Source organism: Manacus candei, unplaced genomic scaffold (genome assembly GCF_025592945.1).
Source record: "Manacus candei isolate 608988 ecotype Guabito, Panama unplaced genomic scaffold, ASM2559294v1 h1tg000050l, whole genome shotgun sequence".
In the NCBI taxonomy this organism is placed as follows: Eukaryota; Metazoa; Chordata; class Aves; order Passeriformes; family Pipridae; genus Manacus; species Manacus candei.
The window spans coordinates 10,663,662-10,687,599 of NW_026138098.1; the positions used below are offsets into that span (position 1 = coordinate 10,663,662).

Genomic DNA, 23,938 nt, shown 5'->3' on the forward strand with positions numbered 1-23,938 from the left:
CACTGATCCTCTTAACACTAATAAAAATTAGATTTAAACTGAAAGGTCTAGTTTCTACCTCCCCTAGAATAATAGATGGATGAATTACTTTTCTTCCCTAATGGGAAAATCTGCTCAGTTTCAGACATTCTTAACTACCATGTAATTAAATGGTTTTACTAACAGCCCTTCAAGAGGCTATTGTAATACGCTTTACCAGCACCTTTAAAAAAAGTCTATTGTTTCTTCAGAAAACACAGGGCTTAAAAAACTAATGCATTTAATGGTTGCTCCGCAAATTCAGAGAGAAAATTTTCTGCCTGTCTTGCTTTGCTTTTAAATAGCTCCGTTCAATGGGCACGGGCAAAAAATATTTTCTCTATTTCCACTTTCAAAATCCCTTTCATGTTAGGATTTCAGGGAATTTTAAATTCTTAAATGAGTCTCACAATGTCTTTCTGGGATTGGTTTGTGATACTAAATTTACTCTTCACTTTTTCTGGGGCGAAGTGACATGATGCCAGTAGTTTGGGTTTCAGGTGTCTGGCCATCCAGGGGGGCTCATTGTCAGGGGGGAGAAGAGACTTTAAGAAAAGAAAGAAAAGTAAAATTCCCCACTTTTCCTTACAACACAATTAACTAATCATGTACCTCGTTAAAAGAATTATTTACATGTGTTAATATTTGCATATAAACAAATTGCACAGATTTGCACACTCTAAACAAACTAGGAATTTTCAGAACCTCCTGAAGCACTCAGGTGGGAGAAAATATAAATATGTTTTATGCATTTGAGAGTGTTGGCACCGCACAGTGGGCAGCACATTCCGACCTCTGCTGAAACACAGCAGCGAGGGGTTTGTCCCAACAACAGCTGGGATATCTCCTCACTAACAGTCTTCTCCTCCTGCTGAAGACACGGGCAGAAGGAACCATCCCCGTTTCTCAGGACAGTAATAGGGGTAAAGATGTTCTTAAATCGGCAGGTTCTAAAGCTCATTCCTCTTTGTGTTATGCTTTTAGAGGTCCAGGTTACCTTGAGTCATGTTTTTGAGATTTCCTTAGAAGCTTATTTTCATTTAATCATAAACTCCCAAGCAAGGATTCTCTTCATCCTCTAAAGATGGGGTTCAGAGAAACCAGTTGAGGAAAAATATGCCTTTTCTCTTGACTGCTGCAGTGAAATTGTTGTGCCTGGGTGCAGTGAGTCCTCTTGAATACCCTGTCTCAAGTCAAATAACCCACATCTGGTGCTCCAGACAGCTTGCTGTTGTTGAGGTGTACCAAGATGTGCATCACTCTGTATTATGAACAGGCACAAATAAGGACTTGGGATCTCTTTTATCCCCAGGTGTTCATCCTCTCTTGAGGACTTTGCATATACAGCATACTCCTGGGGTTTGGAGAGGGCTTATGTGTGCATACAAATGAGCACAGACACCAGGTTATATTTATTTATAGGAATAAAATCATATCTCACTGATATTTCATCATCAAACACTCTTACCAGTGTGATGTGCTTGCAAAAATAGCTACCGTATTCATTAAGGATTAAGTGGCAAATGATTGTCTAGTTCAAAGAGTGTTTCGAGTAGGGCCCCTGCACACAGGTTTTGTCACATAGTTTTTAAAGATTTATACTTGAGGGAGTGGAGTGGTGGGGTAGGTATTGTATTTTTCTTATCCTTTTGTTTTTGTAGTACACGCTGAAAATATGACCCACCCCAAGGGTGATGCACGTAATTTTTATTCTGCCAAGCTGCTGTGGCCGTAGGAGTGCAGAAAGCTGGAAGCCTGTAAAACAGCACCCTTCATTCAGAACCTGCAAACATATAATCAGTGCTTGCTGCGTGAAATTCACCTCAGTAGGTGCTGCAGAGATTTTTTTCTATGGTCCTGCTTTCTAAGCAGTGTTTTTGTATAAATATGCTAGAATTAAACATTAGCATTAGAAAGGAGAAAGTGGGAACACTGCTTTAATTCATCTAGGCTTCATCAGCATAAAAATACGTCAGGCATTTCTTTCATGAAACTTAATGGGAATGTATAGGTGGGGTTTCAATGCTGTAGAATTTTTTTCTCTCTTCTCAAATAGTAAAATTTCTCTCTGAAAAAAATGTTAAACCTATGTGGGGAGGGAAAAAGCATTTTAAGTATTATTAACCTCTTCTATTACCGCTTTCCTTTGTGAACCAACTGTGTATAGACTGCTTTCTTTCGTGAATGGCTGCAATCACTGAGGTATTTACTGCCTTTTTAAAATGACTGTAGAAATCAGTAGGCTCACTGCAATATCAATCACTTATTCTCAGTCACTTGAAGCCATTATGAGAGGCAGAACTGCTGGGGCCAGTTCTCCTTAGTGCTGGTGTTGCAGCAGGATCTCAGGAGCAAACTGGGGAACTGGGATTTTGATTGACACTTTGGTCAGACCCTGCAGAAACTGGTGTTCAATGGCACTTGGAACTCACAAACAGATGTTCTGATATTCTGCTTTCAGATTAGGAAACAAAGACAGTGAGAAGGTATCTTGCCAAGTTCAAGCAGGGTAACTGTGGAACAGCCAATACCTCTCCTCCTAAACCACCCCTACCAAGCCTGAATCCTAAGGCAGCAAGGCAATAGTGCATCTTTCTCTCACCTTTGAATTCAACAGAGATTCTAACAGGTGAAGTGAGAGAAAACAGTGCTTTCTTTACAGATCCTGGTATGTGCATCCATCTCAATGCACTCAGCCCACCAGGCTTTTGAGGAACAAGGAACACTTACTCTGAAACAAATGCAAGCCAACCACACGTGGATTTCCTTCCCAACAGTTTTTTTTCTCTTGAACAAAGTTACTGAGCTCTTTTGCTCTCAAACCCCGTAGTCACTCCTGTGCCTTGCAATGCACAGTGTGACCCCTCACCAGAACCTGGAGAAGTCTCTGTGACTTTGCCAGAGAGCAACTGCCTGTCAGAAAACTTAGAAGAGGGAGCCCTAAGCCTGCAAGACCCTTAGAAATCTGTTTGATAAGGAGTGGATGTAATTACAGATTCAGATGCTGTAGATGTGCAGCCTTAGTCAGTGATGTCTGTGTTGCCACGGTGGGTACCTGTTCCCACCACCTGCAGACCCCTTTCTTGCTGTTTTTTGTCTCTGGTGCCCATGTTGCAGCAGGCAGTGGATACCCCCTCCCCAAGGGGTGCTGGGGTGTTGGCTGTAAGGGGCAATGGGCTGTGAGGCATCTATATACATGTATACAAAGGACAAATGTGCAATTGGTGGTAATGACGGCGCTTGCTCCTTCGATTTGGGAGCAGTCCGGTGTTCCTGGTCCCAGCTGCATGAGGCAGCAGGCAGGAGGCAGCCATGTGCCTCAGCTGCCCAGCACCGTGTGCAGATCATTAGCTCTTCTCCGTGAGGCAGCTGCCATGGATTTTATAAACTGCTGAGGGTGGAAGGGCAGTATCCTGGCAGGCTCCAGGAGACCTGCCAAGCTCTCCTGTTATTTCCTCACGGTGGGTGCTCTGCAGAGCATGAAAAGCACTGGAGTCTTTATTTTGCTTTTTCTTTTCTGACTCAGTTTCTATTCACTTTAAACAAGTAAAAACAGTCAGGCAGCTTCTTTACAAAAATAAAATAAAAAAAAGTTTCTCTTGATCATTATGGTCCTTTGAATGTGTAAAGGTAAATAATTATTGTTGACTGTTAAGCATTCATCCACAAACCCATTAATCTAACAACATTTTAAGAAAACTAACATGCTTGTCAAGAAGAGAATGGCAGGGTAAAACATCAGCGTAAAATGAGCAACAGAAGAAGTTTTGTTCTAAGAGCCATGTATTTTATTATGAATGAATCTGCTGCAGGTTTACTAAGGGAAACCAGTTGTTATGCTCATCATCTTTCAGACAAGCCTCTCTGTGAATAAAATGTGGTTGTGGTTGAATTAATTTCGCTTGCTTTGCTAATTCCATAAGTCAGACCATTGTGTACAGACCAAACGAACCCCACACGCGGTGCCGCGCTGGGGCTGTGCCGGGAGCTCTGCCGGCAGGCGGCGTGGGCCAGCCCCAGTCATGGCAAGGGTCACATCCTGCCCTGCATTCTTTGCTGGGATGCAACAGAAAGCTTTGTTGCATTTGGAAATTTTGTGAAAGAAAGCGTTGCTCTGGGTTTTTTTCTGTTTTAACCTCTGGAGAAGGGAAGAGCCCTGCAGTAGGCTGTTTGCGGGGTCAGCCGTGCTGGAAGGCACCCACAAATGCACCCCCAGATCTGTTTTCAGGTGGATTGGATGTGAAGGAGAAGTGAATCAGGAACTCTGGACCCCATGGATCTGTTGTTGCCCTAGCAGTGAGGGTGGCAGCCCACAGCACCCCTTGGCTTCAGCAGGGGCTGCCCTGGAGAGCAGCCAGGTTGGCACCAGCTCACAGACATCAAACCGAGGAGGGGCTACTTTCAGAGGGCTATCTGATATTCCTGAGACCAGCACCTCCCCATCCATCAGCAGGGCTCAGGGACAGCCCTGGGAGGACAGGATCAACTGGTTCTCATCAAAATAAGTCACAAGAAAGGGTGAAATCTGAAGACCTGCCTAATCCCAAGCTCCAAGTGAAAGAGCACCAGGTCAGATAGCCGTGTGAGACTGGGAGATCAGAAGGTGACTTAACAACAGTCAATTTTACTTCCAAAGAATTTCCTCATGTTTAAGTGAGCAGTAAAAATGCAATTCTGGCAGTAAGAGAGCCATGCGGACATAAATATATGTCCCCTGTCTGCGGGACTGGCTGCTTGCTCTGAAGGTGTCCCTGAAGAAAGACTGATTTTTGCTGTTATAAAGGAGTGGGTGAGGGACCGAGGAGAAGCAGTGGTGCCTGTCTTGACCCTGGAGGTGTTGCTGGTTTGATGATATCATTGACCAAAGGGATATTTTGCAACCCATTCCCAGCAGTGGTAGGACACAGACTAACTGAGGGCCGCAGACACTCCCTGGAGAAGTTGGGGGATGGATGCAGAGAAACCTCTGAATGTCTGTGCTCAGCACATGTAATGAGGCAGACTGTGGAGCAAGGGGCACAGACAGCCTGCGTAGGCCTGTGACCCAGGCCACCTCATTTGGGGGCAGCTTTTTCAGCCTTTGTGGCCAGTACAAACAAAATTACATTTGACAGAGATGCCAGACTGGACATCTGACTTACACAGAGCATCCTGAAATTCTGAAAAAACCGTTCCATCTTGCCTCTGCTCCTCATTAGCACCCTGGAAGGAGGTGGCTGCAGTAAATTTTCAATTAGATTAGAACAAAAATAATTATTTAGGCTGACCACATCCATGCAACAAAATAATACACATTCAAACTGAAGAATCATATTAGAATCACATTGACTGGGTTTTACTCCCTCTTTAAGCCATCCATCTACAGCCTCAGGATCCACAAACAAATGTGATTTTCTAACCAAGGCATCAAAAACAACCCCGGGAAAAGGCAGAATCTTTTCTGCAAAGCATTTTCACACTAAGGCAGGTAAGCTGTTGACCTTATGGCATCTGACTGATTTTCACAAGCTGCAGCAACCTCACCTGACACCGGGTGGCCTCCCCTAAGTGTGAAATTTCCTCCTGTGCTTTGAAGATCAAAGGAAAGCAAAGATAATTTCCAGTTTTGTCATGGAAACTAAAAACACTGCCCCAGGGACTATCTTGGACCTCCCTCCCCATTAGCACTTAGCATTTCTCAGGCTCTTCCCAGGCTGATCCCAGAGGCAGCAGGACATCCTTCTCCTATCACACCCAAGATGGCAGGCTTCACTGGTGCAACTTTTCACAGTTTGGTCCAGATAATAGGCATCTTTTTTTTATCTTTTCCAGCCCTCCGAGGAAGTGTCTTGCTGTTTATTCTACATGATCTCTCCTTGTCCTGGCCTGCTGTGCCTCCCCTTGCATCCCCAGCTCCCTCACGGAGAGAGGACGAAGAGAAGGAAATGAGAAGAGAAACCAAGATGGGAACACTCGGTTCTGTCTGAAGCCTCTCGGCAGCCTCCCCTGCTGTCTGCAGACATCCTCCATTTGTCTGGAGGACAAACCTTTCCCCAGGATCCCACAAGCCACAGCATTGGGAAGACTGTGCAGAAGCCTCTGCTTCCCCTGTCTTCCCCATGCACATGGCTGAAGTGTATCCCCACTGGATGTCACATACAAGTCCAGAAAAACTCCTCCCAGCTGGGTTTAGTAATCAGAACTGCCAAGAGCCACTTTGGCACTTAGCAGTGCAGGGAACAACATACCCTCCTCTTCTCCCTTCTCCCTGCTGGTGGCCCCTGATCAATTCTCTCGAGCGTATCCGCCTGCATATGTCATGCTGACTGCCAGAAAACCAGCTGCTCTTCACAGCTGGATTTAGTAAACTGAACCATGTCAATGCTTTAGCACTCAGTAGCACACAGATTTCTTGCCACCCACCCAGGGCTCCCATCGCCTACTTCCTGGCAGAGCGGCTGTGGTGGCTGTCTGAAAGTGCTCCCCAATTGGTTTTGTTTTTAACTAAGTAAAATATTATATCCTGGGGGAAAACAAGCAAACAAGCAAACAAAAAAACAAAAACCAAAATCCCACAACAAACTCTCTCTTCTAATGTGGAACATATGGTCTCAGAATCACAGTACAATAAATACATCACAGTAACAAGATTTTGTCCTTAGGATAGTCTTTGTCTGTGGGTCTAATGTGCATTGCAAACACATGGAAAAGGCTTTATGCCTTTCTCAGAATGAGATTGATATTATTATGCCTGATGCAAGACAGGATGCAGAGATGTACAGATAAGCCTGTGATAAACATTTAGAGAGAAATTCAGGTTCACTCTAGCACCAAAATGCTTCTTACATGAGTAAAGCCACATCAGTGAAGTTCAGCTTTTTACCAACAGAGCAGAAATATCCTCTGCAGGAGAAGTGAGCTGTCCTGCGGAAAATGCAGTTTTGCTGCTGCAGTCCTTTTCTATATACTCAAGGGACCAGCCTGGTCAGCTCAGTTAGTCCAGGTCTCACTCATTTCCTTTATGCTTTTGATAAATATGGCTTTGCCAGCAGGAGTGTACAGAGCAGCTGCACTGCTTGCTCTGGAAAACCACACACACAGCCCACAATTGATCCCAGACTGCCTGACCCCCAGGCTCTCTGTTAGCCACAGTAATTACTTGGGGCAACGTGGGCATTGCTAGGGAGACCTCAGGCTGAAAGCATCTCTAGGACATGAACATGCACAGTTCTGTTGCATCCCTGTTAGAAATCTGTTCATTCTGGCCAGGCGCTCAGGGTCCAGCCAGATGGAAGTTAATGGTCATGCTGGAATTTGTGTCAATTGATTTTCCAGTTAACTTGACTTAACATGATTGGAGGCATTAGAGCAGAGAGGATATACCCATTGTTCCAGTTTGAGTCCTGTAAACCTCATATACCATTTCAATGCAGCAATAAGTTTAGTTCCAATTAGAACAAATTGTTCCTTAAAATAAAGATTCAATGGAAAGATTCATCCAGGGCCTGATCCGAAACCCATTGTGTTCAGGAGCCCTCCTCCCCACCAAAGGCAGTAGGCTTTGGTTCGGGGCCTGAGGCAGCTCACAATGTATGGACAATTTAATAATGAGGGATGACTCACTAACAACAAAGGAATCTCAGAAATGGAGTATCTGTGTGACAGAAATAAACCACTATTCACCCACACACAGTCGTGTTCCCTCCCCCACCCCCCCAAAAAAAAATAAAGAGAAGAGCCCACAAAAACTACATTGTCATTTCACTTGGGACGCTTAAACCTGGCCCAATTAAAACTTACTTAAGTGAGTAACTTTGCTAACATGATTAGCTCAGAAAACCAAATCTGGAAAAATTGTTATGCCAAAAGCATTTGAATTGAGGTCTTTATCAGTTTGCTTTTCATCTCTGGGCCTCTAACAGTCCCAGCAGATCAGAAACTTTTATGTGCTGCCTGTCCTGAAACTCTAGTTGTGACTGCAGTGAGTGTGGGCTGAGCTGGAGCAAGGATCCCTGTGTCATGTAGCTGTAGGACTTATGCTATGGGTGTTTCTCACTTCTTGTGTACAGCATGTCTGATGGGTCCCATGGACCCCATGCATGCTTCTCTCCTAGACATGCTTTCCACCCATGATCTCCCCAGCACAGATGTGAGATATGAGAACAATCCCTGACAGAAATATGTGAGCCCTAGGGCAATGCTGTACCTAAAGGCCTTTAAGCTTCTTTCTCCTTTTCCATCTACCATGGTCACTCCTGGTCCTGAGTTACTGGCTTTATGGGTTTGTTTGGTGTTTGTACAGCACAACAGGTCCTGCTTGGATTCCCAGGAGCTACAAATAACAGCCAGTGACTTCCAAGAGCTAGGCTAGTACTTGAAAGGGATATCTAGGGGCCATAAATCCTCTTCAATAGCTGGACAAAGCTGGAAGAAGTGCTGAACACTTCAACTATAGCCACAGAAGCCATTTCTCTTGGTAATCTTTACGTTCCCTGCAATTGTTCATAGGCGGGGCATATAGGGATGTATCATCACTGCTGACAGAAAACATGAACCAATTTGATAAGCCTTACTTAGATGTCAGACTACTTTGAATTTTAAAGCAGAAATAAACAGGTTGAAATGACCCCGAAGGTTCTAATGCAATGGTAAAATAAAGTAGGACTTAACAACTGAGGTGAAAGAACTCCATTTGATTTTCTCTGATGACTCAACCTGTTTCACAAGCTATTTTCATATTCCTTATTTAGCAAACTTACGTCTCGGTAAAAGCCTACGATGTGATAAAGCCAAGGAACCGTAATGTGTGGTACTGGTAACACCTCCCACGCCAAAAAAAATCCTACTTCCATATTTATGTAGCTCTGCAAATTGGTTCCTGCCTTTTTCTCCCCAGAGAGTGAGCTGGCAGTCTGTCTCCTCTCCAATTAACACGAAGCCATGAAAAGTGGAAACGGAGGGTCACATTCACCACACCTGAGGCCTCACCTATTATTTTTGCCATGTTACAGGCCCATTTGGATCTTTGACTTCTCTGCAAGGCAAGTGTTGTTTTTAGCATACAAATAACAACACCTGCAGAATATCTTCTTCATTCATGCTTTGTCTCCTGAAAAAAAGCTCGCCACCACAAGGCAAGAAGCTAAGGAGAACTACCTGCCTTGTGTTGCTCAAGGAGTGGGTATGGGCACCTCAGTACTGACTCCCCATGGATCGGGTGAATTTTACCTGGGTTTGACTGGTAGGGATGCAATTTCTGCCTTTTGGAAAGTTCTTTAATCAGGAAGCAGGAGTAGCTGGAGAAATCCTATGCTATGTAACCAGCATAGACTGCAAATCACACCAGCAAATTCATGGACTAAAAGAACACATAAGGACACTTAAGGACAACACCCACCCATCCTCACCCACCCCAGATTTCTTCACAATCTGATTTGTGACAAAGTAAAGACATGTATTTTTTGTGGCAGTTTTTGAAGAGTTTGTTTGTCTTGGAGGCAGAAAGGCAGAAAGTGCAAAGCAGAGGCAGAGGCTGAGCAATAGCACTCACACTTGCAACGACTGCTCCTTGAAAGCCTAAAAGCAAGGGACCAGAAGCTACATGGCACAAGCCCTGTTTAGTCCCACCCCAGGCTCTGAAACAGCTCCCAGCTGACACCAAGCTGATCAGGACACAAGGGTGCCCCATCAGGAGTGTGAATGGAGAGAGATGCCATGTCTGAACCAGCACTTCCATGGGCAGCAGAACTTGCAAAATCCCCTTTCCTTCGACATTTCCTCTCATCTTCTTTGGACTCAGTATCATAATGGACAAGGATAAGCTCTAATCAAAGTTTTGCCTCAGGGTACAGCACATTCCTGGCATCTTTCCCTCATTTGCCTCTTCTGAAGTCTGAAAGCATCCTGCTGTAGCCTTCCCCTTGCTGTTATAGCTACGTAGGTCTCTACTTTCCATCAGAATTTTGTTTTTGAGATCCTTATTCCTCTGCCAAGCTCTGACAGATGGACACAGGCATGTTGAACCAGCTAGTTCAGCCCCCATCACTGTCAGCCTCCATCCTTCAGCTCTGACATTCCCCACACACCTGTCTGATCTGAACTTCCATCCTTAGGAATAAACCACCAAAACTCAAGCCCATCAGGGCTACAAAAACCCTCTAAATCTTCCATCCTACCCAATCTGTGGAATCTTCTCAGCACATAAGCCACAAAACACTGTTGGAGCTGTTCCTCTCCCTAAGGATGGAGGTACCTATAGTCTGGAAGCAGAGAACCAGGGTTCCTGCCCTGGCCATGTGTGTTCAAACTCACACATCCCATTTCCCAGGTAGGTGCCATCCACATTTGACATACTCACCTTCACATATTGGTGCTTGCATCCTCAGCTTTTTCCTTCCTGTGGGAGCAGCGAGGCCAGGGAGGGAGGAGAGCACATACTCTGACCCCAGAGCCCTGCAGTCAGATGGCTGTGATGTCCCTCAGAGAAGTGTGATATGCCAAACTGGCCAAGGGACTGAGCTGGGGGCAAAGGTCTCATATTAGCACTGAAGCAGCAGAGCAAGCACCAGCACAAGCATGTGAGTGCATCCCTCTGGGAGGCAGCATTTACATCCACTCTGACTTGGATGATGGTTCTTCCTTCTGCAGGGAGGAGAGGTAGACTGAGACTAGCCAAAAAGAGGGGAACCCTGCCCTGTGCAGGAGCATAAACCTCAGGCTCCTCTGCCCAGACATGGCAACAACCCTTTTTCAGGCCCCCACAGGGCTCTGGCCCTCTGTCCTTCCTGAATCCCAGCCTGGCACCTCCCTCTGCTAACACTATCCACCAACACACTATGCTTATAGCTCAGGATGAGCTTCTCTCCAAACCCAAAGCAGCTGCCTTCTCTCTCTGTTAAATACCTGGCCCCTCTGATCTTTTCCAGCTGACATGGTCAAATCTGCCCAGGCCAGCAGTCCCTGTGTTAACCCCTTCAGTCCACTGCCCTGGTTCTCATAGCAAACATCATCAGCTCTGCACAGGCTTTCAGCTTCCCCATCCTTAAGAAACAAAGCTGCTCATTCTCTCAGATGGGGTTTGATTCCCTCAGATGGGGTTTCATGAGAGCTGTTGGCTACTCTGTTCCTGTCAAGGTTGTAGATTCAGTGCTCAAGACATGGCCATTCTCACTAAGCCCAGCAGCCTTTCTGTTTGGGTGCTTGTGTGGGCTGAGAGGCAGAGAGCACCTTCTAGAGATCTCCAAGGGAAGTGATCAAGTCTTTCAGAAAAAGAATTGATCATCTGCCTTACCTCCCTGGCTGCTGGTTCCCATGTTTGGGTTTCCTAGAACCCAGCTAGGGCTGCTGCCACATCCCCCTGACACAGGGAAGAAATCCAAGGCTCATCTGCAATGACCACCTCATTTGTCAGATTTTCTCCCCTGGGGTAAAAAGTTACAAACAGATGGACTCCACAGGGCACACATGCTTTGCAACCCAGAAAACTACCGTATGTTTTTCAACTTGATAACTTGGAATTGCACCTTATAAATGTGCTGCAGTGATGAACCAGAAAAGGCCTAAAAACTTCAAGATGAAAAGGGGCATGAACTGGCTCAGAGATGCTGGCACTTTGAATTATTTTTTTTCATTTAAAAAAGTGAAAAGACAAGTATTACCCACATGCCCTAGTTTCTGGTACCCAGAGGCACTGCAGGCCCACCCACAAGCATCACACCAGGGACAAGGCATCCCATGTGGTGTGCCCAGGAAGGAAGTGGGGGCCATGCCTAGTTCAGATTTTCATCTTCAGCAAGATGGCAAATCTTATATAAAACATGTATGAATCAAAACAGAAGTGCCTGCCCAGCTGCTGGGAAGTGATGCCACCATGACTCATGTCATACTGTTTAAAATAGTCCTCCCCCTCACCTTCTCCCCTCCGTAGAGGTGCACCTTGGTGGCTTTCAGCACAAAGCCCAGTGATACTTTCCCCCACCTCTTCTACCTCTTACATCACTTTTACACCACATCATTTTTCTCGGATGACCTCTCCTGCCACCGAGCTCTGCCAAAGCACCTTTGCAGCTCACTCCAAGTACAATATACAGCTTTATTCTCCTGGTATTTTTTTCCTTTATTATTTTTTACACTCCATAAAAACCATTGCAGGGTTTTTTTCACATTCACGAGATCTCCTGGAAATTATTGCCATTTCCCATACATATTACATATTAAAAAATAATAAAATGGTCAACAGACAGACACTCATTCTGAACTCCCTGCTGACACAGAAGCCAATGCAAGCAGGAGAGAAACCATCTTTTGTGGACAAAGGCTGACTAGAGGTGATCACACACACGCTAAGCAAGTCACATGACACTGAACAAGACCACTTGACCACACAGGATACACAAAGGGGACACTTGGGAAGGGATGGAGGAAGAGTTGGCTTGGAGCAGAAAGCTTGTCAGGTTTTTTTGGTGCGAAGTCCAGCAGTTACAGTGTTGTCTGATGGGAAGTAACTTGGATGAGGATTGTGGAGACATTCAAGTATACTAGGGTTGTTCTTAAATAACAGATGGGAGGATAATAGCTCAGCAGGGTAGTTGATAGTGAGTTAAGTCCCTGCTTTAGTTAAAAGCACATCCAGTACAAAGGCAAATGTAGAAGTACAGGAAATGCCACACCTGAATGGACCTGGTTGACCTGGTTTGGTATCCAGTTACACTGTGATCAATACCTGACACTTCAGAGGCTGGAGCAGGAGAGGGGGTTTTCACCTGGTTGTGCAACAGTATCCTGGGAAAGGCCCCCCCTCCAGGCACACCAGCTCTTTGCTCCCTGAAACATGACACATGAGAGGGGAGGAGGAAAGCCAGAAAAAGAGCTGAACAAATATTCCCTCCCACCACCTCTGTGGTTGCAAAGGTGGTGCTTTTCATTTTACTTTCTCCCCTGCTGCTGCTGTTTATTGCTTAAAACTTTAAATAAGGGTCTTTTCAAAAGTAAGATGGGAAGGAGATGGGAACTGAGAACATATTAAACAGATTTCTCATTGTTCCCCAGGAATCTGGAAATACAGTAGTGGGTGCACATTGTGTGGATAAAAACCTAAAAAAAGCACTTGGTTTTTTTTTAAAAAAAGGACAATAAAAGTTCAGAAAACCTGCCACACTTAGAACACTTGCATCTTACAGTCACAACATATGACCCATGACAACCACTCCATCTCAGACTAAGTCGATGAAGTTTCTCTATTGCACGTTCATGAAATGTTCTTGTTGGGGATCACAGTTTGGATCAGAGGACCACACCTCTGGTCTCCCCACCGTGTTCAGCAAGACGAAGATGCCGTCATGGGGCTGAGTTTCAGCTGGTGGACAGGAGAGTGGATGGGCACAGAACTCAGCACTGAGGTAGGAAAGGCAAAACACGAACCTTCAAAGTTTTTGCCTAATGTCAGTTCCTCTGCAAAGAAAGATGCCGCTTCTCTTTTGCATGAGGCGACGGGGGGGCTGGGAGTGGAAGACAAGATCTCTGACTCGTATTGTAGCAACTGGCCCATGAAACCGAAGTTGGGTGAGATCAGGCTCCGGCGCTGCTTGATGTAGTCGAAGGCTTCGTCCAGTCGGAGCTTCTTGGTCTTCATGAGATAGGCCATGCAGATGGTGGGGGAGCGCGAAATCCCCGCCTCGCAGTGCACCAGGATCTTGCCCCCTGTTCGCCTGACATAATCTAGGGGGGAAAAGGCATTGCACAGGTCAGTTGTAGTCGGGATGGAGAGGACACTGTGACACACACCCAGCCCTGGACAGCGAGTATGGCACAATGCCACTCTACCAGCAAGGAGAGGTTTGCTCTCCTGTTGGGTACTGAGAGTGACATGGAGATCAAAGGACAAGGGGGACAAAACACAGCCTGTGTTGGAGCAGAGCTGGAGATGACACTTGGTTTCAGAATCTGTGGATCCTGATTTGGTTCTTTTTGCATTTTTTATCAAAGTCTGTTCCTGTCCCCTTCCACGTGCCTATTTCTCTTTTGGAACAACTGACGTTGCAGAACATTGTGATACAGAGATCAGGTATCTGGACAATGCTTGTGTTTGCTGTACATGCATTTCTCTGCCAGCAGCTCAAAATGATGACCCAAGCCCAGCCTGGTGAGCCCTCCCACCAGCAGGTCTTTCAAAAACTGCAGGGGCTGCCTTCCTCCCATTATCTTTGCTAGAAAAATAGGACTTTTCCTTAAAGTCCTAACTGCCTGCTTGGCCAGCTGGCAGCAAACAGCAGTACCAGGAGGTGAGCCCTTGGTGGGTACCCTTGGGTGGAGAGGCTGAGCTCGGTCTCTGGGGCCTCACCACAAAGCACACAAGCACTGGTAGGCAGTTGCTAATTACAGCCTGGTTAAAGGATGCTTGGACTTAAGTCAGGATATAAAAGGCTTATGCAAAGCACCCATTTTACACAACAGGAGCCACTGTGGTTACTAACACAACACAATGATTGTTATTAGATTGAAGAGAATGTGCTTAAAATAAGCCCTTTCCACACAAAAATACTGTTCAAAAAATAGACCTTCTCTGCTCTATTGCCTTGAGCAATATGTTCAAGCTCCAATTTATGGATAACTGTGCTGAGTGTAGAGCTCAGTGAAACACACAGAGCTAAGCAAGTTATCATTTGCCTGCCTTTGATCATCTATCAGGGGACTGGTGCCACCACGTCCAGTTATATTTAACTACTGCACAAAACAAGGAAGACGTGGATTTGAGTCATCCCCAGCATCTACACCACATGCCCAATTTTAAAAGAAAGTGAAAATTAAAGTCATCCTCAAAATCTGGGAAATTTCCAAGTGACTCAACAACTATCAGAAGGGGTTAGGGATGGGACAGAAGAGTGCCATAAATTAGTATTTCCCTAAAAGGTGTGAGATGTCCTTTATCAGGAAGGGGAAGGACTCAGACAGCCCTCAGGTCAGGTTTTTGTAATTCTACACACACTATTGAAGAACTTAAATTCAGCTAAACAGTGAGTCCAGAGAGTCTGTAACTGTGCTTTTTTCTTTCTCGCTTGAATATTCCTGGAGAGCAACAGCACTGATTTCAACATTATCTCCACCGAGGCCCAGACTGCTCCACACCACCAAACACCTTGTGGTTCTCATGGAGGACCTTCTGCTTTATGCTCCCTGGCACAGCTGGCGTTCACTTACCCACACAGCCGAACACAGGAGGATTTGGAAGGGAATGGCACAAAGTTTTCTAAAGGCACCCTAATTTTTTTGCAGTGGGGTATCTGATTACAGGGTGAGATACCAGCATGATCAAAAGCAGGAATGGAAAGAGCTCTGTGATAAGGGGGTACAATGGATTTCTAAAAGACCCTGCCTTTGGGATATCTCAGCACAGCAAGGTGATAAACTGACCCTGCTTCACCTGGCTGTTACCAGGTCTGGCACGCAAGTCCAAGAAACCATTTTTTTCCTTTACAAAGTTCAGTAGACTTCAGTCTTATTCAACGTCTTTACCCCCTGTCATGCTGAAGTTACACCTACACTTGCTTTGAAAAAATCTAATCAGCTCACTCGCCCGGTCTGCCAGATGTTAGACAAGTGGAGTCATTTTCCTTCCTCAGCCTCCCAGCCTGGAGAGAAGGACAGAGACCTTGCTCTGAATATCACTCTTTCTTCCTTCCTCACAGAAATCCTTCTGCCAGAAGAAATGCTGGGGAGTGGAGGGAGCTTAAAAGTTTTTGTTGTGACATCCAGAAACAGACAATAGAGTGTGTCTTTCCCACCAAAGCATATTTTAAAATAAATTAATTTAAAATACATGAAGATCTGAAAATTTGTTCATTTGGACCTACCAATGAAGTCTATGGCTTCCTGGAAGTGAGAGCTGATGTCTGCCGTGTGACTGTCCTCCACTGGGATCCACTTGTAGCAATACTGGTCTTTGAAGGACTCTGAGCTCTTCCTGGAGACGTTGAGCAGGGCTGTGATGTGCAGGTTGGCGAGAAACTCGCATTTGGAAGCATGATAGGCACTACCAAGGTACAGAAAAGGCAAGATTTCGACTGGACCACCCTGGAAGAGAAGGAGCAGAAACATGTAATTCTTTTTCAAGAGTATTTGAGTCCTGAGACCCAAGAGAGCCAAGAGAGCCTGTGTGTATGCTTGCTCCCTCCCTCTCTGGCTTTTTTGGACCCCAGTGCTGCCGGCCAGTTAATCGCTCCCATGGCAAAGCCCACACTGGAAAAAAGTGTTAATTTTCTTGTCCACATCTGTGAGGTACAAAGTTAGATCCAGCCCACTCATGTGCAGGATGTTTCTGGCTCTCTTGAAAGTGCTGCCCCTCGTGATGCACCCAAAGCACTTTCATATGTGAGGCCTGCTCCCACTGAGGCTTTATCGAAATATGGGCAAGGCAGGGAGCCACATCCCAGCAGGGAGGAAGATCAGGACAGTGAAAAAAGCTGCTTTAGCTCAGTCCAGGGCTTAGCCCCTCTGGTCACATGCCCAAAGGCGAAACGAAGCAAAAAAAGTGGATCTAGGCTTCCCATCCCCCTGCACCCCACACCTCTCTGGAGTGCAGCACCCACTGCGTCACCCAGCCCGAGATGTCATCTCAGTTCCTCCTTCCTCAGCACAAGCCAAAGGCTGGGTGATGAGACCACGAAAGAAAAAAGCCACTGTCTGTCACAAGGGTTTCGGAGATCGCAGGTAACTTTCCATGATGCACAAGAGCTGCTGCCACCCCCCAGCTGTGAGAAACTGGCTTTCCATCCCCCACCCTGAGCAGCCCACACTGTGGGTCCCATACATCAGGGACAGCTGGGAACCACTCAGGGAGCAGGAGGACACCTGGTGTGGGAGGTGCTCCTGGGAGAGCAGAGGGGCATCACATGGGGACTCCCCTCAGCAGCAGGAAACGAACACCCTGGTGGAAGCGTCCTGACCGCAGGGTGACATCTCGGAGCACACACATTCCCCAGGCTGGGCGGGCACATGATGACTTCCCCCGCAGAAAACCCACTTCCCCTGTTGAATTGTGGCTCTCAAACCTCTTCTCAGAGGCAGCACTATGGCCCTGGCCCCCTTGCCAGCCTCAGATCCCTCCTGGGATCTCCGAGGAAGCACTGGCAAAGTGTGCTTCTTTGTCAAAAAAAGAACACTATCGGAAGCCTCTACCCTGCCCATTTTCAGTCTCCTGAGCAGGCGTGAGCTGCTGATGGCTCATGCTACCTGGGTTTGTGATAATGACAGTTCATAAATACAGTTTTGGGGCCAGATTGGGTGTTTTGCCTCCCTCCATTGCCCAATTTTGAAGCCAGGTGAAGGCAAAGCTGACCAGCAGCACATGAAGGGCAACTTATTCAGCACTTGGGCTGTCAGCCTGGACTACAACAACTTGTTGACAGCCCACACCAGCACCAGGAGCACCGGCACTCTGCCAGCCTCTAGAGCCCAGTGGCAGGTGGGAGAACACGCACAAGGGGAAGGTCATGCACCACAGCTGTGACACACACCTGGTCATAAGCAGGTTTGTGGTTGGCACTCGGCTTCTCACAGTGGCTGGCAAGATTTCTCTCTGCCTCGGTCCTCTCTGGGGAAATGAGTTTTCCATCCACACAGCACTCAGGATATTGCGAGTTAAAGGTTTCATATCCCCCTAGGAAAAAAAGAAAAAAAAAAGAGATATGAGTATTTGCCCTCCAAATAGCTGATTTAATGGAAGTGGAGGAGAAATGAAGCTCCAGCACTTGCAATGCAGTGGGATAGTACCACACAGCAATGAGCTCTTGGGGGAGGGTTAATGAAGGACAGTGCTCCCCAGGGGAAATGGGTTTGTTTAAAAGGCTTTGGGCACCCAAGGAAAAACCTCTCATACCACTGATAATTATTAACTTGCCAAAAGCCAGCAAATCCAGATTTAAACTGTTAGCGAATGTAAGTCTGTTGAGCCTATCAACCATTAACTCCAGTACGGTGGGGGCTAAACTCCCTTCCCCCAGATTTTATATATGAGCAGTGTTTCCAGTGTTTGAGACAGATTATGTACTCAAGAGTCATGTTTTCTAAATCTGCCATTGCTATATATGCTGTGACAACATAAAAAATATTTTATTTGCATTTTTGAATGGACATAAAGACTACAGGGGGATACTTGCAACTGTCTCATTAATCGCCACAATGCTCAAGACAGTGAAGTAATGAAGATGGTCCCACCGAAACCAATCTATTAAATAACAGCTATAAAACTTAATGAAATCCTGTGACAGCATTTGACAACTGAATAGCCCCACGTGAGCTATTCTGCATGGTTAAGTACTGTGTTCCTTTCATTCAGTGCACTGCTAATGAAAAAGAATTAATCCTATTATTACATTGTTACTCAAAGTTTGTTGTCAGCTAAATCGTTGCCTGTTTCCAGGCTGGGAATAGGCTGCACAGAAGCACACAGTCTCCAAAAAGAATGTGAATATGTCAGGTAGCAGAAGCGGCCTGGAAACATCAGTAGTGTGCCACATGTCTGCCACCTGTGCTTTTTCAGAGCAGAAATGAATGGCGAAAGCTCATGAACAGCTACATTCAATAATCCTTCACAGCCTGGCCCTCAAGTAAACAAGGCTGGGAAAGCAAACCCTCTAGTGTGATTCATTCACCTGCAACTGTTTCACCCTGATAAGCAGCGCCGGTGTGGGTGCCCTGTTGCAGGGAAGGATTTTGAAACAAAGGAAGTGGTGAAGATCAGAGCAGCCGCAGGATCCCCACCGACCTCGCTGCCAGGGCTGCCCAGTACATTCAGGGCCGCTCTGGCATTTCAGCCCTGGTATCTCATTTGTTTGCAATGTTTGAGCAGATGTGAGCTCAAATTCACGACATGCTACAGTCGCCTACTCATTCCTCGTGTTGCAAGTGGCCAGCATGATCCAAAGCCCACTGAATGTGATGAAAGTTTGTTTTCCGTGGCAGAGGGCAGGAGAGTGACTTTATATTCAACTGGCATTCAGCACCTGTACCTTTCCTCCTGCCCTCAGGCACATCCTGCCAGCTCAACCTAGAGCTCACAGCATGAAGTCAAGCAGCCAAGTGACCCTGGAGACCATGGGAAGGGGTGAGTGTTTGATAAAATGATATCCACAACAACTGCGTTGATAAAATTATATCCCTAACAACTCAGAGTGTGAAAAAACAACAAACACAAACAGCTCTACAGACTTCCCTGATCTCCAGCTGCCCTTCTTGGGGTGGACTTTTAAATCCTCTTGTTTTGCATAGCTGACCTTATCTCCCCCCAGCCACTGCCATTTCATAGGAAAAATATGTCCAGTTTATATAAATAACCATTATCCCCATTTACACCCCATGTTGTTGTTTTTACTCTTGAATTAACAGAGAGGTCTGTCCGAGCCAAATCAGCGTGTGTGTTCGAACAGACATGCATGTCTCATGTCTCTGGGGCAGCTAACACATGCAGCTGGTGAACGGTTAATTACAAGCCTTGGGGATCAGGATATTTGCAGGCCATTCTTACAGTGAGTCATCTGCTCATCCCATCCTTCAGCAATCTCCTCTCTTCCCCCTCCCCACTCAACCTAGCTTCCCTGAGGTCATTTCTGAAAATATGAGGTTGCTCATCACAGAGAGCTGAGCTGCGCTTCCATTTCAATCAATAAGTAATAGAATCGTTATCAGCACCAAGGGACAATCCATTATTTTATCTCTCTGCAAGCTCTTCCCCCGCCACGCAACCACCCTCACCGTGCTGGGGCTGAGCTCACCCAGAATGAAACTGCACCTACACACATGAAACGTGTCACTTGAACCCTGGAAGCCAGAAAGCGAGGGAAGGAAGAGGGCCTGGCATGGAGTGGCTCTGTGCTCCCTGCCCTCCCTGAGGCGAGATCCCCAGGACTCTTAGTGACCTAGTGGGCTGGGGGTGACTTCCTCATATCTTATTGCAACAAGACCATCCTAGCACTTAAACAGCCAACACCTCCTTCCAGCTCCCCACGCCTAGGGAGAACAGGAATATAAGGAGAAACCTCAAGGAGTTGTGGTTTTGCCTTTTTTTTTTTCTGGGGGTTTTACAGCCTATTATTTGCAAAGTTGTTAATAGAGACCTCCAAAGGACCCTTTCTCCTGATTAGAATCTGGTGCCCCAGGGTGATTTACATCCCCACTCTGCCAAGGATCTTGCCCAGACCATGACAGCTTTCTGGGGGTCCATGGCCCCAGTGAATCATCAGTGCTGCCCACTGAGTCATTTGCTTCTTGGGCCACACCAGATCTGAAACGGAGCTGAGGACCTCACGGGCCTGATCCTGCACCCAGGAGCACTTCCAGCAAAGCAAAGGGGAACCATAGCAGGAGAAGTAGGAAACTTTCTCATACACTAAGAGGAAATGTCTTTTGCCTCAAATCAACAGGCTTTCAAGATAAGACACTTCTCAACACAAGAGGTACAAAGCAGAGCCTACATCAACCCCCCGTCCCTGATAAACTGCCCACAGCCACGGTCACCACTTCAAAGCGTGGGGCTGGTACATGAGGCAGGAAGGACGATCTCGTGGCCAAACAAGTAGTCTGAGAGTCAGCAGAGCTTAATTCGACCCCTGGTTTGCCACAGACTTCCCAGAGTGACCCTGGAGATGTTTCTTAATCTCTACTTTAATGTGATCCCTAAGGATTTGACTGGCCAAGCACAGAGCCAGTATCCCTGCCCTGCAGTAGCAAAATCTGTGCTTTTGGGCTGTCAGACTCCAGGGCAGGCTGGCAGTAGCTGGACAGAGCCATGGTGGTGGCAAACCACCCGGGGAACATCCCCCCACCTCGGTACCAGACAATACTCAGGCTGGAGATGCCTCTGCCCCGGCAAGGATGCCCTCCAACTGGGTTCATCGGGGGAAAAACTAGTGTCACAAAAGGCTTAATAAAAGTGAATTAACCCTGGCCGGTGAGGACACAGAGGCAGAGTTTATTCAAGAAACATCGCCTGATTTTCTCCTCCATCTATGGCCTCATGATATAGCAAGAGGGATGTTTAGGAACTGCCACTTCGGCGTGGCTCCAGCTTCGGAGGCCCCGCGGCAACCGAGTGTGCGGTGCTACGGGCGGGAGCGGCCCCGCCCGGACACTGCCCTGCCTCGAGAGGAGGTCGGGGGTGGTCATGTGGGGTGCACTGAGAAAACAGAGAGGGCACAAGGACAAAGGTGCTGCCAGGAGAAGTGGAGGGAAGGCAGGGGCGGAAGAACAGAGAAAGGGCGCGCTGCTATGTTTGCTATGCTATTTATCGTTTTATTATCCCCGGGTTACACGGAAGGAAAACAAAGAACCGCAATCTAAGGGTTGTAATACACGTGAAGGGAGGAGGTTTTTCTGTCCCCGATGAGCCCTAGAGTTTCGGCTCCGGGTTTCCCTGCCAGTGTCGATGTGCTCGATTGACAGAGAAACTTCTCCGCCCTGGGTGGAGGAGCAGGCATCGGTCCCTGAGTTTTGGGTGCCCAACGCGGGCCGCCCCAAGTCACCGCCCGGAGAGCAAGAAGCGGTGGCCTCGTCTCTCCTCTTATCCGCGAGGTTGATTTTCTTTTCCATGCAGTCCCGATGTCTCTCGCCACCGTCCCCTCCCTCCTTTGATAAACCAACTTTTGCTGTTCTTCCCTAATATTCTCTGCTTTCCATCAGCCTCTTAAACGCGCGGCGGGGGTGAGCGGAAAGGCATTTCAGCTCAGCCCGCAGAGCCTATCCGGGATTTATTTCCAGTGGGTGGAAAAGAAACAAAATCCCGGCGTTACCTCTCTGCCCTCCACCAATAATCAGGTTAACTGCGGGGCGAAGGAGAAGGGACGGGAGCACCGCGGGGCCGCCGCCAACCAGAGGAGCTTTGAGGGTCGATCGCGCCGCTCCCGCCTCCAGCCCCTGCCTCCCCCCATCTCCCCGCCACCCCTCTCACCTTTCAGGAAGCAGACCCTGGCCCCGGCCTCTGGCAGGCTGGAGAGCAGAGCATTGAGGACGATCTGGGCTGTGCTGTCCTTCTTCAGCTTCTGCCAGTGCCCCGTGCTCTGGTCCAGCACCACCACGGCGGCCAGGCGGGCGCTCCCCGCCGGCCCCTCTCCGCCCAGCAGCAGCCGGGCCCGGGCGGCCGCGTCGGGCACCACGAAGTGCAGCGGCACGGCCCCGCCGCGGGCCCGCCGCATCACCACCGAGTTCAGGTTCACGTTGAGCGAGCCGCGGAGGCAGGAGGCCGAGTAGGACAGGTAGGGCCGGCAGTCCAGCACCAGGCAGCGGGAGGGCTCCTTCCGCAGCAGCTTCCGCAGCTGGCGGCAGTCGAGGGACGTGACTTTCATGCCGGCCGAGGGTCGCGCCCCGCCACAGCCGGGGCAGGAGCGGGGAGAGCGGCGGGAGGGGTCCCGGTGGTAGCGCGGAGCCGCGGGAGCTCGGCCGGTGGTGTTGGATGGGACGGGGCGGGAGGGACGCGCCGCGCCGAGCCCGGGTAGGGAATCCCGACCGGCGCCGCCGGGCATTTATATGAATGGGAGGCCGGGCCGTGACGACACTGCCCATATTAGGGAAGTGACGCGCCCTCCTCCCAAATATGGGCATCCCCCGCCCCGCGCACCGCCCCCCGGCGGGGATCCCCTCCCTCCTCACCCCCCCCGGCCGCGTTAGTCAGGCAAGGAGGCAGAGGAAGCTGAAAAACGCCGCAAAAATTCTCCACTCATCGGCCTGAGGCTCATCCCGGCATCACCGCTCCCCCTCCCCAGCCTGTCAGAGGAGCCGGGAAGCGTGCTGGGGGAGCGGGGGAGGAGTGGGGAAAGGATGAAGGAAGGAAGGAAGAGCAACGCCGGGGCAGGTTTCTCACACTAGGTTGCAAATGAGGCTTCAGTTCCCTTTATTCCCCTCTCACTGTGCGTTTCCTCACCCCCAGCAAAGCCTGAGCACAGGAAGGCCTGCTTGCGAGAGTACTGCTGCTTGGGGGATGGGAGCTGCCTGCTCCTACACCCCCTTGGAAAGAGCTGAGTCCCCGCTGTTTAGGCCACTGTTTGTATTTAGGCAGCTTCGGCAACTGAGTGAATCAGCATGAACTGCCTGGGGAACATCCCCGAGGATGTGGTTGCTTGGCCCGAGGTTTACTGTCTGTCAGCAAAGGAGAAAACAAGGAGTAACAGACTGGGACAAAGCAAGACGTGCCATTTCTGCAAAACTAATGAATGCTCTGGAGGAATGGGGACAGGGATGAGAGGATCACCTGCAATAGAATTGCTGGCGTGGCTGTTTGGAGAGGGTCTCATGTCCCTTTCATTGTGGATGCAAGACTGTGCCTCAAGGACTTGCAAGACTGCAAGACTACAGACCACTAACTGAGCCTTTGTCCAGATGTCGTGACACTTAGACACACAGGAATTAGGAAATTTGGCACTTGCCCTTTCCTTGTAGATAAGTTTTGTAAAGAGACCGAAAAGAGGAGTGGAATTCCTAGAAGTTAGGCAAAAGGATGAGCTCCAGCCAAGCTCATTACAGCCCAGGCAGATGACAGTGGAGCAGTCTAAGAGGAGGGTATCATTTATTCTGATGGTGCCCTGAAAGAATGTTCACCTCCACAGCAGGCAGGAAGTGCCATCCCTGCCTCAAATTGCCTGCAGCTGAAACAGAGAGCCATGAAATAGACTGCGAGGAAAATGTTCAAGCTGATTGAAAGAATAGCAACTACTGGTTTTGAAGCAACAACTCCTCCTCTTCCTCTTTCAATCTCCTGGCAGCCCCCCTCATCTGGCTCTTTCTAACCTGATTCCCCTTACTCCCCTCCTCTGAGTCAGCCAGGGTACCAGACGGAACAAAAATAGAAGTAGCTTGTGGGTAGGGGCAGATGTTCAGAGCACATTGAGCGTGGGTGTTGTCTTCACCTGGCCACTGCTGCCAGAGCAGCCCAGCTCCTTCCCTTCCCTCGCACGCACCC

At 48.0% G+C, this 23,938-nt stretch overlaps 1 protein-coding gene and 1 long non-coding RNA gene across 2 annotated transcripts in view; one reads left to right on the forward strand and one right to left on the reverse strand.

Moving 5' to 3' along the window:
• LOC127476944 (uncharacterized) overlaps positions 1–5,968 on the forward strand; it is a 58,795-nt gene extending 52,827 nt beyond the window's left edge. Inside the window, exon 3 of the long non-coding RNA XR_007906796.1 lies at positions 5,830–5,968. This is a non-coding gene — a long non-coding RNA (uncharacterized LOC127476944). The remainder of the gene's footprint in view (positions 1–5,829) is intronic.
• A 6,131-nt stretch (positions 5,969–12,099) lies between these two features.
• Positions 12,100–22,487, reverse strand: DUSP5 (dual specificity phosphatase 5). The gene is made up of 4 exons (XM_051800469.1): positions 21,935–22,487; positions 17,508–17,650; positions 15,846–16,065; positions 12,100–13,713 (listed from the first exon to the last, which is right to left on the reverse strand). The coding sequence occupies exons 1-4, from the start codon at positions 22,326–22,328 to the stop codon at positions 13,313–13,315; spliced, it is 1,158 nt and encodes a 385-aa protein (XP_051656429.1). The 5' UTR covers positions 22,329–22,487; the 3' UTR covers positions 12,100–13,312.
• Positions 22,488–23,938: the final 1,451 nt, after the last annotated feature.